Here is a 20,540-nt window from a genome sequence, read left to right on the forward strand (position 1 = left end):
TGGGGCCTCTTCAGCGTGGTTTCTGCCAGAGCCACAGAAGGGATGGTGGGAAAGCAGGTACCACTCTTCCCAGGGGACCTCAGGCCCCATTGAGCACACTGGTCCACAAGGCAGTAAATCCAGTTCTTCTGAGATAACGGGGGGAAGTTTCTATGCACTGGGTATTAGACAGGATCAAGGAATTACTGTTAATTTTGTTGTATGTGGTACAGGCATAAGGGAATCTCTCTTTTTCAAAAGTGGAATAGACATTTTAAAAAATGTATTTATTCTTAATTGGAGGATAATTACTTTACAATATTGTGTTGGCTTCTGCCATACATCAGCATGAATCACCCATATGTCCCCTCCCCCTTGAATCCCCCTCCCAGGTCCCACCCCATCCCACCCCTCTAGGTTGTCACAGAGCACTGGTTTGAGCTCCCTGTGATATGCAGCAAATTCCGACTGGCTATTGAGAGAGTAGCATGGAAACATATATGTTATCATATGTAAAATAGATAGCCAGTGGAATAGACTTTAAAAAAATATATTTATTTGGCTGCGTTGAGTCTTAGTTGCTGTGCACGAGATCTTCGTTGCATCATGAGGAAATTTTTGTTGACTTGATGCATGGGCTCTCTAGTTGCTATGCAACCAGTGGGCTTAGTGGCCCTGTCCCACGGACCCTGCGTTGCAAGGAAGATTCTTAACCACTGGACCACCAGGGAAGTCTCGGAAATCTGTCTTAAAAATGAGATGCTTGCTAAAGTATGCAGGGGGGGAAAGATATGGAGCGTAAGAACTGTTTTTAAATGCTTAAGAAAAGAAATCGGTAGATACAGTAAAAATAGAAAATGTTGATAATTGAAAACTAGAGGAATTCACTAAACCAGCCTCTCTACTTTTATGTCGTTTGAAGAATTTCGTATAAAATGAAAAAGAAGTTCGGGTCACGTTCCCCAGTGTTTGGTTGAAGGACAATGTGGGTGGCACAATAGAGCAGCAGCCTGCCTGCAACAAAGAAGTTATCCCTGTGTCTCTCTTCCTAGAACCGTTATTCCCATGCCTCTCTTCCTAGAAGCGTTATCCCCGTGCCTCTCTTCCTAGGCAGTGGCGGGGGCGAGGGTCTCCCTGACCCTCACCAGTTGGGCAACAGCCTTCATTCAAGGTCCTCAGTCCTGGTGCTGCCTGGAGTTAGTTCCCAAAGCTCTTATCACTGTTTCTCCCAGGAAGTCTTTGGAAATGTCATGCAAACAAGTTCTAAAGGCTCTTGCGGTCGGTACCCAGATCCTTCCAGCGCCCTGGGACCCTTCCTGCACCACAGAGCCATTCCCAATGGCTTTCAGCTCTCACTTGCTATTTGCATCTTCATTCTAAAGTCAGTCCAGGAGAGTATGCTGAGCGGGCTCACGACAAGCTCATACCATCTGCATTAGTATTTTCCTCCATCATCTTGACAGTTGAGAGTTGGCAACATTACAATTCAGACAGCCTCTGCGTTTGAAAGGAAAATTATGGTTTTTCAGAATGCAGCTGGCGTGCAAGTGAATAGGACAAAGTTTCAATGAAGACTTTTCCTCATTTTATGATATGAAAATAATAAAATGTAGATTCAGCATGTGACTTTTACTGAAAAAGAACCACCAAAAGGGACAGAGATTTGGGGACAAAGGCAAACAAACCATTCTGCTCCACGGCAATAATTTTAATCACAACCAAAACCAGCAAAACAGTCATTTAGAAATGATTTCTTCTCTGTGGGAGAAGTTAACATTGTTATTACTGTTCAAACCACTTGGAAATGAGCTCTTTGGGTGACTAGTTAAGATATATTCTTTTAAAAAATTTATTGATTTATTTGGCTGCATTGGGTCTTAGTTGCAGCCCGCAAGATCTTCATTGCATTGTTCAGGAATTTTCATTGCTGCACATGGACTCTGGTTTCAGCACGCGGGCTCAGTAGTTGCAGCGATGCATAGGCTTAATTGCTTCACAGCATGTGGGATCTAAGCTCCCTGACGAGGCATCAAAACTCATCCCCTGCCTTGGAAAGTGGATCCTTAACATCTGGACCACCAGGGAAATCTGGAGATATATTCTTTGTGGCACATCTTCCGTTTGCCAGTTAGGCAAGAAAAACTACAATTCACTTTTCTGGGAGGAACTTAGCTGAAGTAGAGCCCACAGGAGACACACAGCCTAAAAAACTCCTAAGTTCAGGAGCAAACCAAACAGATTTCTCATGTGTGAAAACACACAGAAAAATAGAACAAGCAGAGAAGCTGTGTTTTCAAGCGTTTTTCTTCAAGTCAGTTCTGCACATTATGACACTGGCTTCTGAGGAATCCATCACACATGCTACCTCCCTGGAACCAAGATGTTTCAGTTCTTCAGTATATCAATTTCCTTCTTTTTTTTCCCCCCAATTATTTTTATTAGTAGAAGGCTAATTACTTTACAATATTGTAGCGGTTTTTGCCATACATTGACATGAATCAGCCATGGATTTACATGTGTTCCCCATCCTGAACCCCCCTCCCACCTCCCTCTCCATCCCATCCCTCTGGATCATCCCATTGCACCAGCCCCAAGCACTTGTCTCATGTATCCAACCTGGACTGGCGATCTGTTTCACACTTGATAATATACATGTTTCGATGCTGTTCTCTCAGATCATCCCACCCTCGCCTTCTCCCAGAGAGTCCAAAAGTCTGTTCTATACATCTGTGTCTCTTTTTCTGTCTTGTATATAGGGTTATCGTTACCATCATTCTAAATTCCATATATATGCGTTAGTATACTGTATTGGTGTTTATCTTTCTGGATTACTTCACTCTGTATAATGGGCTCCAGTTTTATCCATCTCATTAGAACTGATTCAAATGTATTCTTTGTAATGGCTGAGTAATATTCCATTGTGTTTATGTACCACAGCTTTCTTATCCATTCGTCTGCTGATGGGCATCTAGGTTGCTTCTATGTCCTGGCTATTATAAACAGTGCTGCGATGAACATTGGGGTGCATGTGTCTCTTTCAGATCTGGTTTCCTCGGTGTGTATGCTCAGGAGTGGGATTGCTTATCAATTTCTTTCTTGATTACCCACTGGCACTGGCGTGCTGATAAATGTTTAACAGGCATCTCCCCGGGGGGGAAATGATATATTGTGTTTGCCCGTCTCTGTGCGGGTGGATATCCCCACCATGGTTGATTTCAGATTACCAGTGTGATGTCACTGAACAGTGCAGTTGGGTACAGATGCTCAGCCGCACACCATTCTGTGGCATTTCCACTATACAAACACGATAGATGTCAGTAACCTCAGGAGCACAGACAATGGTAAAAGGTAGTAAAATAATTAGGAAGTGATGAGTTTTGATTATTTTTTACCTATGCTTTAAATATACTTTAATTGTAGGTTTATATAATATATATTTAATTTGGGCTTCCCTGGTAACCCTAACCCTAACCCTAACCCTAACCCTAATTAGCTTAGCTGGTACTTAGCTGGTAGCTTAGCTGGTAAAGGCTCCACCAGCAATTGGGAGACCTGGGTTCAATCCCTGGGTTAAGAAGATTCCCTGGAGAAGGGCATGGCAACCCACTCCAGTATTCTTGCCTGGAGAATCCCATGGACAGAGGAGCCTGGCAGGCTTCCATGATGGCTGCCTTGAACAACCAGCTCACGAAATTCCTGAAAAGGTAACAATCCACTCTCATGGGCTGGTCCAATCTGGTACAGCACACCACTGGTACTCTGGGGACACCTGGGTGGGACTAAACAAATCAGCCACCTGCCTGGTCCTGCCACTACAAAGACCTTTATTAGTTCTAGACTAAGAGACTCATGCTCTCTCCAGATAGTAGGATCAGTGTTCCTTCTAAACAGGAGATCCTGGGGGTCCGACGGGGGCCAGGCCCAGGGCAGCAGAATTTTAGCTGCTTTATTGGCTAATTTCATCTGCTGTCAAGGCTGTCATCCCTGCCAAGTCCAGATGGTGCTATCGGGCTATCAGAGTTCCCTACACAGCCCACCCTCCAGCCCCAGCCTTCTGACTCCCCTCACCCTCTGTTTGACAGATTTAATTCAAATCCCTGGCATCTCCTCCTTCCATTTGATGCAAAGCCAGTAAACCTTATACAGGAAGAGCCAAAGAAGCCAGGTGCTAAATCATCCAAGGTCATGCTACTTCTCTGCTCTCCAGCCTCCCAGTTGTCTGTGGCAGCCTTTCCTCTAGGAGTTTTCTAAGCCAGATACACCCTCTATATCTCACACTAGAGCATCACAGAATCTCGGGGATAGATGGGACCTTTCAGTCATTAAGCCTAAACCACAGCACGCTTGAGCAGCCACCAGCCCTGTCCCCTCCCTCTCCTGCATCTCTTTTCCCAGCTGTAAAGCTGCTGTCTGCCAGCTTTTATCCCTTGGCACTGAGCCATGATCACAAGCGGGATTTGTTTGTGATTGCTGACACTGAAGGAAGCAAGAAGAGGAAAACTGCTGAAAGCCAGATCTGTGGTTAAGAGCTTCACATTCAAGACTGTGTTTATCTACCACATTTATAGGTGATGATGCAAAGGTTAAGCAAGATTAAGTGGCTTTCCTTAGGTCACATAAGCTGTAAGTTATCAAGCAAGGATTTGAACCTGGGTAACTCAAACCAACACTGTTTACATCAATCTGTGTTGGCTTCCATAAAGCATGATGACCCTGACAGCTAGTGGTGATTATGGTGGTTGCCATGCCTGGCTAGGGTAGTGGGAATGAACAGTGTATCACCCTAAGGGACAGCATTTGAGTTCCTCTTGAGGAGTGAGTGATCTTTGTTCAGGAAAATGCATCTAATAAGCCACCCATGGTGGAAAGTAAAATCGTGAAGGTAGGGGTGTTGGCAGGAATCAAATTTTTAAAAAATCAAATAAAAAAGGAATGACTGTGCTGCCATCCATGAGAACATAAATGGATTTGGTTTGTCCCAAAAAGGGCTTCCCAAGTTGCACTAGTTGTAAAGAACCTGCCTGCCAATGCACAAGATGTAAGAGATGTGGGTTCTGTCCCTGGGTTGGGAAGACTCCCTAGAAGAGGGAATGGCAACCCACTCCAGTATTCTTGCCTGGAGAATCTCATGGACGGGGGAGCTTGATGGGCTACAGTCCATAGCATCACAAAGAGTCCGACATGACTGAATTGACTTAGCCCGCATGCACACAAGAAAGGAGACAGATATCATGTGGGGTGGAAGGTGAGTGGATTCTTCTGTAGTGTATCAAAGGAGTGTTTTATGAATGGGGGCTCCATGTCTGATTGCTGTAAAGGCTCCCATTTCCTCCCACATCACCAAAACACACATAGGCACCCACGCCCATGCTGACTCACTTGAATTTTGGTGTGCGTGGAAGTAGGGGTGAGAACTGTACATTTCAGCTGAGGCAGTGCAGAGATGAGACACCACTGTCGCTTAAAATGAGGAAGCAGAAGTCTGGAGTCAGCAGTAACTGCCCAAGATATAAACCCCTCAGAAATCACGGAGTTCCAAAGGCCCAGTTAGCAGACTACACTGGATCTCAAGGAGCAGGGGGCGTCCTCAGCTGACACACCAGCTACAGCAGGCAAGAATCTCTTCTAGTGGCTGGCTGTAAGGGGGATGTCCTATGGACCTGTGAGTGGAAGGAAACCTTTGACTTTGCCGCTGGTTGCAAACATGTTTATTGATCAGGATCCCCCCTTAGGTGTGCCTGACAGGAGACGCTTAGGGCCTTCGTGCCCTCGGAACTCCATGCAGGGCCACTAAGGCCTCTGGAAATCCAAGACAGTCTTCAGTGAGGGAACATGAATCAAACTGGGGCCAAGGAAGCCTTGTCAGCGGCATTCTCTCACATCCCACCACTGATGCGGTAAGATGGGGCTATGTGCTCTTGGCTGGTGCACAGAAAGCACAGGTGATAAGCCAGCACGCACCTGGAAATCTCATATACACCTCTGCAGCTCTTACCTGAAAGTCACATCCAGGAGCTGAATCCTTCACACCATGTTGATCCAGAGAAGAGGTTCAGCAGAAGGGGGATGGGTACAGGTTGGCTCCAGGACGGCAGCAAATATTGAGTGCCATGGAAGAACAGACACACCCCTGGCAGTATGCCAAACCAGTGGGGAACCAGACTGCCTGCGTCCCAGCCTTGCTGCTGACCAGCTAAGTGAACATGGTCTCCGGGATTCAGATTTCCACCTATAGAATGGGGACAGAACTGGTTCCAAAACCCTGCTCCTCCTGTGGCCTCAAATCTGGCTCGGTGGGTGACCTTCTTAGTTTTACCTCTGAGCCCCAGTGAGCATGAAACGGCAGAGCAAGTCTTCCCAACAAGGCTGGGATGCCAGCACAGGGCTTGGGACACTGCCACAGGTCAGTGTGGGAGCTGCATCTGGAGAAGGAAGTGGAAAAGGCTTGAAGGGACAAGGTTTTCAAACTCAGATGTGTGTTTCAGAAGGGCAGGCTGCAGTCTAGCCACAGACTTGGAAAGAAAACGTAGTTTTAAGAAAGGATTAAGACAACACATTCCTGAACTGGGGGTCTTCTAGGTGACAACATTTTAAGCCACAGTCTAAACTGGAGTTTCAGAAGCAGCCATAATCAGCCCCAGGTTTTCTACTAATATTAGGCTACAGCAGCAGGTCTAGGAATGCTAACTCCAGGGAGAGTGAGAAGAGGGCTGCTGTCAGGGCTCTTTACAAAACATCAGCATAAAATAACAGCAGATAGAAGCCAGCTCACCTTCAGGTGCATAGGCAGTATCAGGCCATTTTGCTGACTTTGGATTCACCCTCTGACATGGCTCTGTGATCGCCTGCACATGGCTTTCTTGGTCATTCACTTCTAGGAGCGTCAGCTCTTACGTGAGTGATTGAAGCTAGCTGGTTCAATCTTCCTCTGATTTACATTAAGAGTATTCTCAAGACCAGCCTTCATCAGGACTTTAAAAAGGGATGTGTCTCTACTACTTCCACCAAGGCAGATGGAAATCCATGCACCTCATTTTCTTTATACAGAATAGTTTCTAATCTAATCAGTAGGTTAGATCCCTAACTCTAATCAATGCATATTCATGATTCTTTCATTCAAACAACTCACCAAAGAGCCATTTCTTCCTTTTCCCACTAGAGTTCCAGATGATCCCAACTCACCACTTCCACCAAAATGTCACAAAACTATTCCAGACCTTTCTCCTTCTCTTTCTTCCTCATCCCTTCCCCTTCTTCCTCATCCTTTCCCCAGTGGTCATGGAATCCCCTTTGAGTTGGGAGCACTGAGTCTGCAATTGTGACTAATGACTTATGATCCACTTACACTGTTGATCAGACCCCCAAGACCTAAAGTCCCGAATCCACCTTTGAGGAGGCATACCCATACCCCTCAGCAATCAGACAAACAGCAGGAAGACATTTTTCCCAAGTGCAGAATCATATATATTCTGAGTGACTGAGCTATTGGCATTCAAGTTTTGACCAGTTTCAAGATGCTACTACCAGATAATGGGAAGACTGTATACAGACACTGCAATTTATGTTACAGAAGGAAGACTGTGAGTTGATATACCAGTCAAGAGTTTCAGGTTATATACAATACATCCAGAAGGCTGAGTACATTACTCCTTTCAGGTCATAAGACCTCTGAGAAGCTGCATCCATTTTCAGGCCCCCCACCACTGTTTGGTGTGCTAATACCAAGAATTTATGGTCTCTTTCTTCAACTCCTCCCAGAGGAGGGGTGATAGGAAACTGTTAAAAACCAGATGCTGGAGGCATTTCTCTACCACCTCCCACATAATGCAGTCTCATTAATTGAATCACTTCAACATCAAAGCACACCGCCCTCAAGAGGTAAATAAAATAGGCATATCCCCTATCAGAAGAATGGAAAAATCGAGGTCAGAGTCAACTTGTTTGTATAGGGTTATCAGCTGTTGAAGGGGAGAGTCAGAACGAGGAGCTGGCTCTGTGCCCCATGTTCCCTCCAGCAGGCCCTGTGGGCAGCTGTGACGAGGGCAGCCCAGCCATCTGGCCGAGGCTCACAGGGCCCACAGCCAAAGTGGGAAATCCTGGAGTGAGGCTACGACCCAGCTGTGCCCCAGCTTCCTCTGTTTCTAGACGGGGCTGGGTTCCGAGCAATGATGCCAATGACTACAGATGTCACTGGCAGCTGGAAAACAGGCCCTTTTGACCACTCTGGAAGCATCCTCTAGCTGCTCTGCTCAGGATGGGGCCCACTATCACCCCCTTAGATAAAATGGAGAGACTGAGCTTACACTAAAGTGTGGGAAGGAGTGGATGCAGTTTCCAGAAGGTCATCACTTGGTTCAGAGGTTTACATAGAAAACATCTGGCCAGTTCCAACGAGAACAGACCTAGAACCATTCTTCTAAACCCACCCTGAGTGGTAAAGGTAAGGTACATGTCTTAACCTATATAAAGGTGAAGGATTATCATTTTTCAACTCTACAGATACATGACTGGGGTTACAGCTCAGTGGCATGCACCTTATGTTGACTGTATTTAAACTACTACTGTGGAGTGCGATGTCTCCATTACACGGTGCCCGTTTTCAGTTGTACAACTGTTACTTAGTGGGATCTGATTTTAGCCACAGTATTTTCAAAGCCAGTTTCCATTTAAATGTGTTGTGAAAGAAAACAGACTAGTTTGACTTTACACACATTTTACATTACAGAAGAAGTTCAGGAATTCATACACCCAAATGGGTTGTTGCTGCCTTCAAACTAGTCACCTTGGGAAGACGTGTGTTTAGTCGAGGGAAGCTGGCCTTACTCAGAACATTTCTAGAAACCCTCCTTGGAGCTATCCACCTGTAAGCTTCCTTAATGGTCTTTGTCCTTTAAGGGTAGATTTCTTTTTTGAGGAATGATTTTTTAACAGCCAAAGAGCATTAGAAGATAAGTCTGATTAAGTAAAATGACTGATGGAGCTTGGGATGACCTCTGGGGAGGAGTAGTGTAAAAAATGAGGTCTGACTACAAGGTGGTGAGGCCTCTTTTCTTGCATGGCTTCAAAGATAATTCCAAAGAGGAAGTCTATGTGGTCTTGGCACATGGAACATTGCACCTCAAGAGTAAGGTCTCCCAAGGAAGTAAGTATGATCAGGGCGACTCTTGAGTGCATATGTTCTAGTTTATTTGGTTAAAAAGGTAGCCGTGTTCATTTCTGCCATACTTCATACAAGCAGAAACGGAAAACTCCATCTCTGTGATTTCTCCCAAGGGAAGGGTCATCATCTACTGCTAGAAGAGTTAAAATGGAAAGCACTTGGTGTCATGTCAACATTATCCACTTCCCTTCACCATCCCCCCGTAAGATGTGCAATGAGTTATCCTTGATACCTGAGTCTCCCCAGTGTAGAAAAGTGAGTAAAGACAGGTCTCTGGAACCTGGGTAAGACTAGTATGTCAAGGGGACTGGAGTGTGTTTCCAATGGCTCTATCTACCCAACAGGCCCACAACACCAACTCGTGTGAGAAAATCTCCTATAGCTAAGTACACAAAGTTTCAGCAGAGGAAGTGGGGGAATGATTCATTTTCAGTAGCTCTCTAGGATTAAAAACCCACTGGCTTCTGATGTCAAGTGAACAGGAGTCCACTGAAAAGAAGTCCATGGTGTTCTAGTGCACGCTTAAGGAAGGTAGTGTGTGGCCACTAGCTCATTGAAATGCATTTCCAGCTGAGGCCAAAGGCAGCAAAGGTGCAAGAGGCTGCTGGGGCTGGCGTTAGTTGAAGCAGGGTCTATATATTTGGCAAAGCAGTTTGTAGAAAGCCCCAGTTACAGAGCAGGATGTCTGCCAACCACTGAAGTCAAAGGACACTCAATTTCACTTTCTACAAAGTGCTTCATTGAAGATGCTAATGAGGAAGCTCCCTTTGAAACACCATATCCTGAGTGTCAGAGAAATATGATCAAGACAGTGATTGATGGGTAGCAGAGACAGATTCTTTAACAGCAATGGGACTGTGTATTCTCTGAGCATCTCTCTCACACACACACAGGCACACACACACACTCTTAATGAAGAGCACACAACTGCAGTCACATTCCACTTCTTCTGTACATGTCTCTGTCGGGCAGTTGCTCTTTTGTACAGTATCTCCAGGAGCAGTTCCAGCTTAATGGGTTCCACAGCTAAAAGCCAAAGCACAGCACAGAGTCAGTGCCCCAAGTCAGCCGTAACATCCAAGTGCTGGCGGCAGACATCGGTCTCAAATCAATCAGTCGGGATGTTGTTCTCGGTGAGGGTTTTTATATTAGTGTTTCTAAAAACCACAAAGCTAGGCCATTTGCTTAAATCATCGTTAGAAAGAATGCTGAGTGCCCAGATGGGATTTCTAGTTTCTGTGCAAATGAAATCACACTAGTCCAGATTTTATTCGCTCAAAACTACTAGGGAAGCAGTAAGATTTGGTTTCAGTGCTGCCAAAAAGCAGGAATTCACTTAAGTTTTAATTCTGAAGCAATCCTGGTGTTAATGTTGTAGCTGGGGTCAGGCAGCATGGGGGCCGGGGCCCCCGCTGTGCTGGCTGAGGAAGCCCGGATCTCTCCCAGTTCAGGCTCACTCTCGCTGGAGGTAGACCCGCTGTTGATGGCATAGACGCTCTCCACGACTCCCTGAGCTGAAGCACAGCCATCTGGCTCTTTCTTCTCCCTGGGGCTAGACAAGCCTGGGAGGACGGCCATCTTCCCGGTCTGCCTGTTGGGCAGCAAAGACATGGTGTAGTCTGCAATGATCCCGCCCACATCTAAGTTGCATGCCTGGTCGAAGGCTAGGAAGCCCACGTTGGCATTTGCCTCACACACCACGAAGGAGCCATCGTCCATGATGAGAAGATCGATGCCACAGAAGTCCATGCCCAGGATGTTGGACACCTGGATAGCCAGCTGCTTGCCTTGCTCTGTCAGTGGGCACATAACACCCACACCACCTGTGGGAAAATCACAGTGGTGTAACGGTGACATTGTAACTGAGCCGGACCCTATGGGGGCTTCCCAGAACAGCCCCCCACCCACGTTCTCTGCCTGCCTTTTGAATGTAGAAAAACTTTAGTCAAAGAATAAATTTAATCAGAGAAGTGAGACCACGCAGAAAGAAAGGAAAACAGTCCAGCAAGACAAAATAGTAATACTTGAGCCATTAAACAAAGCAAGGACCTTTAGCTCTCCCTCAAGGACTATAGATAATATTCTGAGCCATGTCCTTTGAGCTGTTTGCAAATACTGAAACCCTCACCAGGTCAAAGAAGTTAACTGTATGCTGTCCACAAGCATGTAGACCCCAGACCAGTAGGAACCAGAAGGCTGATGATGCTGAGTCCCCATTATCTCATCACTGACCAATAAGAAGAATGTCCATGAGCTGATCATACCCAGCTCCTTGAACACTATGAGACTCCTCACTACCCCCTCCAGGGTGGAACACACGGTCCTGTGGGCATTAGCCCTCTGTGGCCCCCTTTGCCTGGCAAAGCAATAAAGCTATTTCTTTCTGTGCTATGCTATGCTTAGTTGTTCAGTTGAGTCTGACTCTTTCTGACTCTATGGATTGTAGCCCACCAGGCTCCTCTGTCCATAGCATGCGCCAGACAAGAATACTGGAGTGCGTTGCCATGCCTTCCTCCAGGGGATCTTCCCAACCCAGGATTGAACCCAGGCCTCCCACATTGCAGGTGGATTCTTTACCATCTGACCCACCAGGGAAAGTCCAAGAATACTGGAGCGCGTAGCCCATCCCTTTTCCAGGGGAACTTTCTGACCCAGGAATCAAGCCAGGGTCTCCTGCATTGCAGGCAGATCTTTACCAACTGAGTTACCTATAGAATTGCTTTCTACTTCTCCCAAAACTCTGTCTCTGAGATTTAATCCAGCCCCAGTGTACAGAGGCCAAATTTTGGCAACAATACCAGACACCAACTGATGAATCAAATGACCTTTCAAAGGAAGGGGGGTATGCTGGTGAGAGGTAGCGAAATGGGCATTTTTATTACTCACAAAAGGTCTGCGTGGAAATCAGGACACTCTTTGAGAAAGTGATATGAAAATAATACTCTTCTCTAGAGTTTAAAAAAATGTTTATATTCTCTGACCCAGTCAATCCACCACGAAGGAAATAATCTTATATAATAGGGAAAAAAGCTTTATGCACCAATATGCTGATGGCAGAGTTATTCAAAATGCTGGAAAATAAAAATGCTGGTACATAGTAATCATTCGATATTTGTTACTGAGTAAATAAAATACTATCATCTAAGTAGCTCACAACAGAAGAAAGGAGCATAGTTTACAACCATTACTAAAAATGATGGTGAGTTTGAGATCACATGGGAAAATATTAACACTTGAAAGGTATAAAGGCTGTGCAGTATGACCATAATTATGCCAAAAAAAAAAAAAAAAAACAACCAAACCATTGTCAGAAACAACACCACCAAAATGTTAACATTGGTTGTCTCTAGATGGTGGGATTAATGATAAATATCTTTTTTTCATTTGACTGTGCCATATTTCCTAACTTTTCTACATTGAGGATGCATTAGAAGAAACAAAATTAACTTATTACTTTCTGAGAGAGGCTTGTGATACAAAAATCCCATACCAAGAGAGAGTCTGCTTACTCGTACTTGTTAAAAAGCTAAGACCTCTGATTTAATTGTCTCCCTTTAGTCTTCCTGCAAAGATAACACTTGGGACTTCCTTGGTGGTCCAGTAGGATAAGAATTCGCCTGCCAATTCAGGGGACATGGGTTAGATCCCTGGTCCAGGAAGATCTCACATGCCTCAGGGCAACTAAACCCTGTGCCCACAACTACTGAAGCCCGTTCTCTAGAGCCTGTACTCTGCAACAAGAGAAGCCACTGCAGCAAGAAGCCTGTGTACTGAGAGGAAGAGTAGCCCCCACTCACCACAACCAGACAAAGCCCCTGCAAAGCAACGAAGACCCAGCATAGCCAAAACAAATAAATCAAGTGGTTAAAAAAAAATGACAATTTAAAAACACAACACTTGTATTCTCATAAACTGATGACTTATACCTTAACTCTGCCTCTCCACCACTTATTACATTGCATGAGGAAAAGGTTATTAAGCAGCTTTAGAACAGTTCATTAAAAAAAAAAAAGCAATATGAATAAATTACAAAGTTGTGGTATTTTCCAGTTAAAGAATTAATTTTGTGAAGCAACTGAAAAAGACAAACTGTTAATACATAAGGTTTGATACTGTGGCAAGACATAGGAGTGTCATGAAAATTAAATGAGATAATATACTAGGTACAGTGTCAACCTTAGCCTAGCATTTGCTTCTATCACAGCACTTTAGTCACTGAACCTTACAACAATCTGTTTATACGTCTTCTTCTTTACTGGACTATAAGCTTCCTGAGGCTGAGGTCTCTCACTAATCCTTACATTATCGGCATCTACCCTGGAGCCCACTCTGGGAGACTGCTCAACCACACTCCAGCTGAAGGACTGGACTGGTGTTTCGGCCTCCTCATTAGTCACCAGACTTGATACACTCATCTGGCCATTTAGGAAATAACAACTGGGTATTTTTTCACATTGCCAACAAATTCCACTCATGACTGTAGTTGACAGTAGCTTTCTGTAATGAACATAAGAATTTCCATGCCCTCGGGACCATCTCCATTCGCCACAACAGAAAACAAGCCTTATCAACAGGTTAATGGGATGGGGTTATGCATTTGACCCAAATAAACTGCAGCTTTCTAATAACAACAAATACAGAAGAAAAACACAATTAAAGAAAAAAAAAAAGAATGGAGAACAGTGTGGGGATTTCTTAAAAAACTGGAAATAGAACTGCCATATGACCCAGCAATACCACTTCTGGGCATACACACTGAGGAAACCAGATCTGAAAGAGACACGTGCACCCCAATGTTCATCGCAGCACTGTTTATAATAGCCAGGACATGGAAGCAACCTAGATGCCCATCAGCAGATGAATGGATAAGGAAGCTGTGGTACATATACACCATGGAATATTACTCAGCCATTAAAAAGAATTCATTTGAATCAGTTCTAATGAGATGGATGAAACTGGAGCCCATTATACAGAGTGAAGTAAGCCAGAAAGATAAAGAACATTACAGCATACTAACGCATATATATGGAATTTAGAAAGATGGTAATGATAACCCTATATGCAAAACAGAAAAAGAGACACAGATATACAGAACAGACTTTTGGACTCTGTGGGAGAAGGTGAGGGTGGGATGTTTCGAGAGAACAGCATGTATATTATCTATAGTGAAACAGATCACCAGCCCAGGTGGGATGCATGAGACAAGTGCTCGGGCCTGGTGCACTGGGAAGACCCAGAGGAATCGGGTGGAGGGGGAGGTGGGAGGGGGGATCGGGATGGGGAACACATGTAACTCCATGGCTGATTCATATCAATGTATGACAAAACCCACTGCAATGTTGTGAAGTAATTAGCCTCCAACTAATAAAAATAAATGGAAAAAAAAAAAAAGAAATACAATTTCAATTATCAATGCAAGGTAAAAGCATATGCTCTGTCTCCTGCCATTACCTTGGTTTACTTCTCACTCTCTTTCCTTCTATTTTTTTGTTTTTGGCCATAACACATTGCTCTCAGGAGTTCCCAGACCAGGGATTGAACTCACGCCCTCAGCAGTGAAAACGCAGAGTCTGAACCACCGGAACCCCAAGGAATACCCTACTGCCTTAGTTTTAGACTCTCCTTACTTCGGCCTGAGCTGTTGCCAGTTTCCAAAATCAGCTCCCCTGCCTCCCTCCTATGCCTTCAATCCATCCTCTTTCCAGACATCAGTTTTTCTCAATCACCAGATCTCCTGTTGCTCCCTTGTTTAAAGGCAGTTCACATTGCAGTGTCCTGACGTTCCCTGGTTTGACCTCCATCACGGCCCTTATACCCACCTGTCCCCCACCTGGACTGCTTACTGCTAAGGGAAAGGGCTTGCTTCTAATTCCTCTCTGTGACCCTGGCACCTCGCAGAGGGTCTGACAGGACAGGAGGGATCAAGACACCCTGACTGGGTGCAAACATCCCGAGATGGTGAAGAACAGGGAAGCCTGGTGCGCTGCAATCCATGGGGTCACAAACAGGTGGACACGACTGAGCAACTGAACAACAAAACATCCTGCTGAAAAACCCTGGTGGCTTCCCCCGACCAACAGTCCCACTCTGAGCTTCGGTGCCTCACCGAGAGAGCAGTTGCTCTGCATCCGTCCATCTGTGGAGCAGCGAAGCATGGAGCCTATCACCTGGCCGCCGACCACCACCACCCGGATATCCTTTCCGTGGGACTCCTTCACGTACTTCTGGAACAGGTAGGGCACGTCGTGGCGGATCAGGTGGCAGATGTCTGAGAGGTGGTGTTTATCTCTTGCGAGAAAAACACCTTTTCCTTTAAGAAGAAAGACAAACAGCAAAAAGAGGAGTTAGACACGCCTCTGAGTACAGTCCTTGCCATCCCACCTCCCGGTCCAGAGTCAACCATTCTTTCCCAACCTGCCTCACTCTGGCCCCTTCAGCTTCTCTGAGTTGACTCTTGTGTCTTCTCAAATGGCCATCAAATTTTATTTTCCCTGGGTTTTACTCACCTCCCTCTCTGTTCACAATGTTTTTTTTTTCCCCAAAAAATGAAATAAAAATGTATTCCAGAAACACACAGAAGAGGCCAAAATAAAATCTTAAGAATCTAGTTAATTCGGGTCCAAAACTGGAGGATGCTGACAGTCCATGTCTCACTCACTTTTGTTTAAATCCCCAAAACTTACACCATGTCAATCAATGTTTATGGAACATAATTAATTGAACATACTTTAGAGAAATTCCCAGTTGAGATGGAGACAGACCACAAAAGACAATGAGCCTGATATGGCATTAGGAGAGGTCAGTGCTGAATACTATGGGAGTTCAAGAAGTAGCCACTGCCAGATGTCCTGAACTTTCAAACATAAGAAATGTATTATTTGGCTATATCCATTTACTTCTAAAAGGAATGACCCATACTTCTATTGATATCTGGGGAAAGCATTCGTACTTGATTCCAAATTTTTTATTTTCTGCCTGAATCACTTACGTTTTGAGTTACTTGACATCTGCTTTTCCACTTGCACATTAGCTAACAGATCTGAGCAGGGGGGCCTGATGGATTTCCTCTACAAATCTGACATGAACATACTGTACCCTGAACCTTGTTAGCAAGTATGGAACAAAGAGATGGTCTTCCTAAGATCTGTTACTACCTTAAAAAGAGTGGGACATTTCTGAAGTCTCAAAAAAAAAAAAAGAGGGATGGGTATCAGTCCCCAGTGGCAAATAAGATAAAAAAGTAACCTCCAAAACATGGCTTGGTCATTGGACATTTGGCACCAGGAGATCTGGCATCTGGCAGCAGATGGCAGGGATTCAATGATAGGCACTGGGAGGATTTTCAGCAGAAATGGGGGCTAAAAACAGGTTCCTTGGTTCCTGGCACAGACGTTCCAATATGGGGCTTAGTCTGCAGTTAATTAAGGAGCTACAGTTTTAAAGCAAGGAGGGAAAAAACTAGGGTGGGGTGGGGGGAAGAGTACTAAGATTATTTAATCATCTACTGTGTGCCAAACACTCTGTATTTTTAAATTATATCCTTCATATTTCATGCTAGCTCTGTGAAGGCATTAGCACAACTATAGCTATTTTTGTTTGACAGAAAAGGAAAATTAGGGCCCACAAGATTAGTAACTTTCTCAAGGGCACATCTTGCATGATGAGTCCACTGCCTTCTTGAGATTTATTTCCATATACCAGGGTCTAACAACTGCTACAACTTTGTTCACTCCCTATCCACTGTTCCTCAGATGCTGTGTGTTACAACCAATCTGAAAATGAAATTAAGAACACCATTCCACTTACAATATATCAAAAGGAATACATGTAGCCAAACAGGTTCAAGACTTATTCACAGAAAACTACAAAACATTTTTGAAAGAAATTAAAGACTGAAATAAGTGGAAAGACATTTCACGTTCAAAAAAATGGAAGACAATATTGTTAAGATGGAAATACTCCTCAAATTGACCTACAGAGTCAATGTAATCCCCACCAAAACTCCAACTTCCTTTTACTGCAGAAATTGATATGCTGACCCTAAAATTTATATGTAAATTTATGGGACTCCAAATAGCCAACACAATCTTGAAAAAGAAGGACAAAGGTGGAGGACTTGAACTTCCCAATTTCAAAACTTTCTACTGGTGGCTCAGATGGTAAAAGAATCGGCCTGTAATGTGGGAGATCCGGGTTTGGTCCCTGGGTCAGGAAGATCCCCTGGAGAGGGAATGGCAACCCACTCCATTATTCTTGCCTGGAGAATCCCATGGATAGAGCAGCCTGGTGGGCTCCATACCATCCATGAGGTTGCAAAAAGTCAGACATGACTTCGTGACTAACACACACATGCACACACAACAGTGTGGCTTAAGGATAGACATATAGATCAATGAAGCAGAACTGAGAACCCAGAATAAACCCTCATTCAGATGGTCAATTTCGGATTTTTGACAAGAGTTCCAAGAGCATTCAGTGGAGAACCAACAGTCTCTTCAATAATAATACTGGGAAAACTGGATAGCCACAGGCAAACGAATGAAATTTGACTCCATCACACCATATACAAAAATTAATTCAAAATGGATCAAGCACTCCAAATGTAAGGGCTAAAACTGTAAAACTCTTAGAAAGAAAAACAGGTGTAAATCTGTATGACCCTGGATTAGGCAAGCACAAAATGACATCAAAAGCACAAGTAATCTAAAGAAAAAATTGAACTTCATCAAAATCAAAACCTTCTGTACATCAAAGGATGCTATCAAAAAAGTGAAAAGATGACCTACAGAGTAGGAAGAAATCATGCTCAAATTATGTATCTGATAAGAGTGTAGTAACCGCAATATAGAAAGAACTCTAAAAAATTTAATAAAAAGATCAGTAAACCAACTGAAAATGGGCAAAGAATTTGAAAAGTCATCTTTCCAAAGAAGATATCAAAATGGACAATAACATGAAAAGATGTTCAACATTAGTCATTAGGGAAATACAAATAAATCAAAATCATAGTAAGATACCACAAACACCCACTAGAATGGCTATAATAAAAACAAATTACACATTTAAAAGTTGCTAAGAGAGTAAATCTTAGAAGTTTTTATCACAAGGAAAAAAAATTCTGCACCTATGACAGATATTAACTTACTGTGATCATTTCACAGTATATACAAATACTGACTCACTATGATGTACACCTGAAACTAATATAATGTTACACGTCAATTATACCTCAATTTAAAAAAGATTTTAAAAATAAATCTGTAAAATAGACCTATACATTACTAATGCTTGGCAAAAATGCATTTTTGTTCTTTTTAGTTTGTGACTTGTTTTTATGGTGGAGCTATGGTGACCATTTACATCACTTGCCTAGGCCAATTAATATACCTAATATAAAAGTTTTATTTAGTATGTGGTGAAAATAGAACTCTCATACATTGCTGGTAGGGACATAAAATGGCATAACTGTTGTGGAACATCATTGTAGGGAAACACTGGTAGTTTCCCTAATGTTAAACACAAGAGTTACCATATGACCCTGCAATTCCATTCTTAGGTATATATATACTCAAGCAAAATGAAAACATATGTTCACACGTATGTGCACGAAAGTTCACATCAGCATTATTCATAATAGCCACAAAGTAAAACAACCCAAATGCCCATCAATGGATAACAGATAAACAAAATGTGGCATATCCATATAAAATACTATTGAGTCATAAAAAGGGATAAAAAACTGATCCATTCTACAAAATGGATGATCCTTACAAACATTACATTAAAAGAACCAGGCACAAAAGGCCACATATCGTATGGTTCCATTGACAGGAAACATCCAAAGGAGGCAAATCCATAGAGACAGAAAGCAGATTAGGTGTTGCCAGGGACCAGGGGAGGCACCACTGGGACTGACCTTTGACCAGCACAGGTTGCTTCCGGAGGTGATGGAAATATTGTGGAATTAGGTAGTGGGGGCTTCCCTGCTGGCTCAGACAGTAAAGAATCTGCCTGCAACGCAGGGGACCTGGGTTCGATCCCCTGGTCAGGAGATCCCCTGGAGAAGGAACTGGCTACCCACTCTGCTATTCTTGTCTGGAGAATTCCATGGACAGAGGAGGAGTCTACAGTCCATGGGGTTGCAAAGAATTGGGCATGACTGAGTGACTAACATTTACTTACACAATGGTTGTACTGAAGAGTAAAAATACTAAAATCCTCATTATTGTACAACATAAAATGGTACATTTTTTATGAATTATCTCTTAATTTTTAAAATATCTAAAAGTACTACATCTGCTATTTAGTTTATTTATTGTCTGTCTTACCCTTCTACAACGTGAGCCCCTTGAGGGCAGGAAGTTTTGTTCTGTTCCTTTCTGTGTCCCCCTGGCACTTTGAGGGCACTCAATAAATATCAGTTGAATTTTATTTCATGTATACTTCACCACAATAAAAAACTCGTTGAGACACTGCATTTCTGCACTGCATTATATCCGAACAGTATTCAGAGCCCCACCTCACCATCCCAACTCATTTCTCTTACTCCTCAATCCTTCCCCCAGGTTGCTTTGCCCACCCCGGCTTCTGCATGCTGCTTACCCAGTTCAAATTCCACATTCCAACTGAAGTCTCCTTTCCTTCCACTGAAGCCTTCCCTGCCTCATGGCAGAGCGGACCCCTCCCTCCGTGAGGCTGAAACAGGCGCAAGGACCTGCATGCCACAGTGCATCACCCTGCAATGCAACGTCTCTACCCTCTACACAGCGAAGACCAAGAGCAGGGTGTGTGTCAGGCTCATGGGAATTGCTCGTTCCGTGTCCACCCAGGGTACCTCCTGTCACTCCAGATGCCCTGAGCAGTAAAGGATGCCATCTGGGTATCATCAGGAGGTACCTGCTCACATACCACAGGGGAGGGGAACTGCTTTCAGCCGCACACATCCTCTCAACTACGGTGTCCTGAGCACTGTAGGAGGTCCTGGGGACAGAGATGGGCAGGACCAAGTTCCCACCTCTGAGCAGCTGCAGTCAAAAAGGGGAAAAGGCACAGAAATCTATACCTGTCGTAAAGTGTAGTACTATGCTGGAGGCAAGGATGAAGCGCTTCGGAAACACAAAGGGAAGAGTGATTAACTTTGGAAGAGAGGGAAGGAGACCAGGGTTGTGGAGGGAGAAGAAATGATGTGAAGCTGGCTTTAATGCACAGGCAGAAGCTCACTGGAGCAGAGGAAGGCAGGGTTCCCAGAAAAGGGAAGAGAACAAAGATTTTTTAAGAGAGCAGGAGACACAGTCTGGTCTAGAATGGATTATGGAGTGTTCAGGGGGCCAGAGAAGGCTGCCAAGGAAGGTGGACACTGTTCCTCCAGGGTGAGGAATAGGAACTGTGTCTAACAGGCAAC

At 44.1% G+C, this 20,540-nt stretch overlaps 1 protein-coding gene across 1 annotated transcript in view; it reads right to left on the reverse strand.

Moving 5' to 3' along the window:
* Nucleotides 1–10,263: 10,263 nt before the first annotated feature.
* The window catches only part of RIMKLA (ribosomal modification protein rimK like family member A), a 32,984-nt gene continuing 22,707 nt past the window's right edge, over nucleotides 10,264–20,540 (reverse strand). The window contains exons 4-5 of the mRNA XM_043461692.1: nucleotides 15,246–15,449; nucleotides 10,264–10,962 (exon numbers count right to left, since the gene is read on the reverse strand). Of these exons, the coding sequence (XP_043317627.1) occupies nucleotides 10,472–10,962; nucleotides 15,246–15,449 (695 nt within the window). The 3' untranslated portion in view covers nucleotides 10,264–10,471. The remainder of the gene's footprint in view (nucleotides 10,963–15,245; nucleotides 15,450–20,540) is intronic.

The sequence above is a fragment of the Cervus canadensis genome, chromosome 2, assembly GCF_019320065.1.
Source record: "Cervus canadensis isolate Bull #8, Minnesota chromosome 2, ASM1932006v1, whole genome shotgun sequence".
Lineage (NCBI taxonomy): Eukaryota > Metazoa > Chordata > Mammalia > Artiodactyla > Cervidae > Cervus > Cervus canadensis.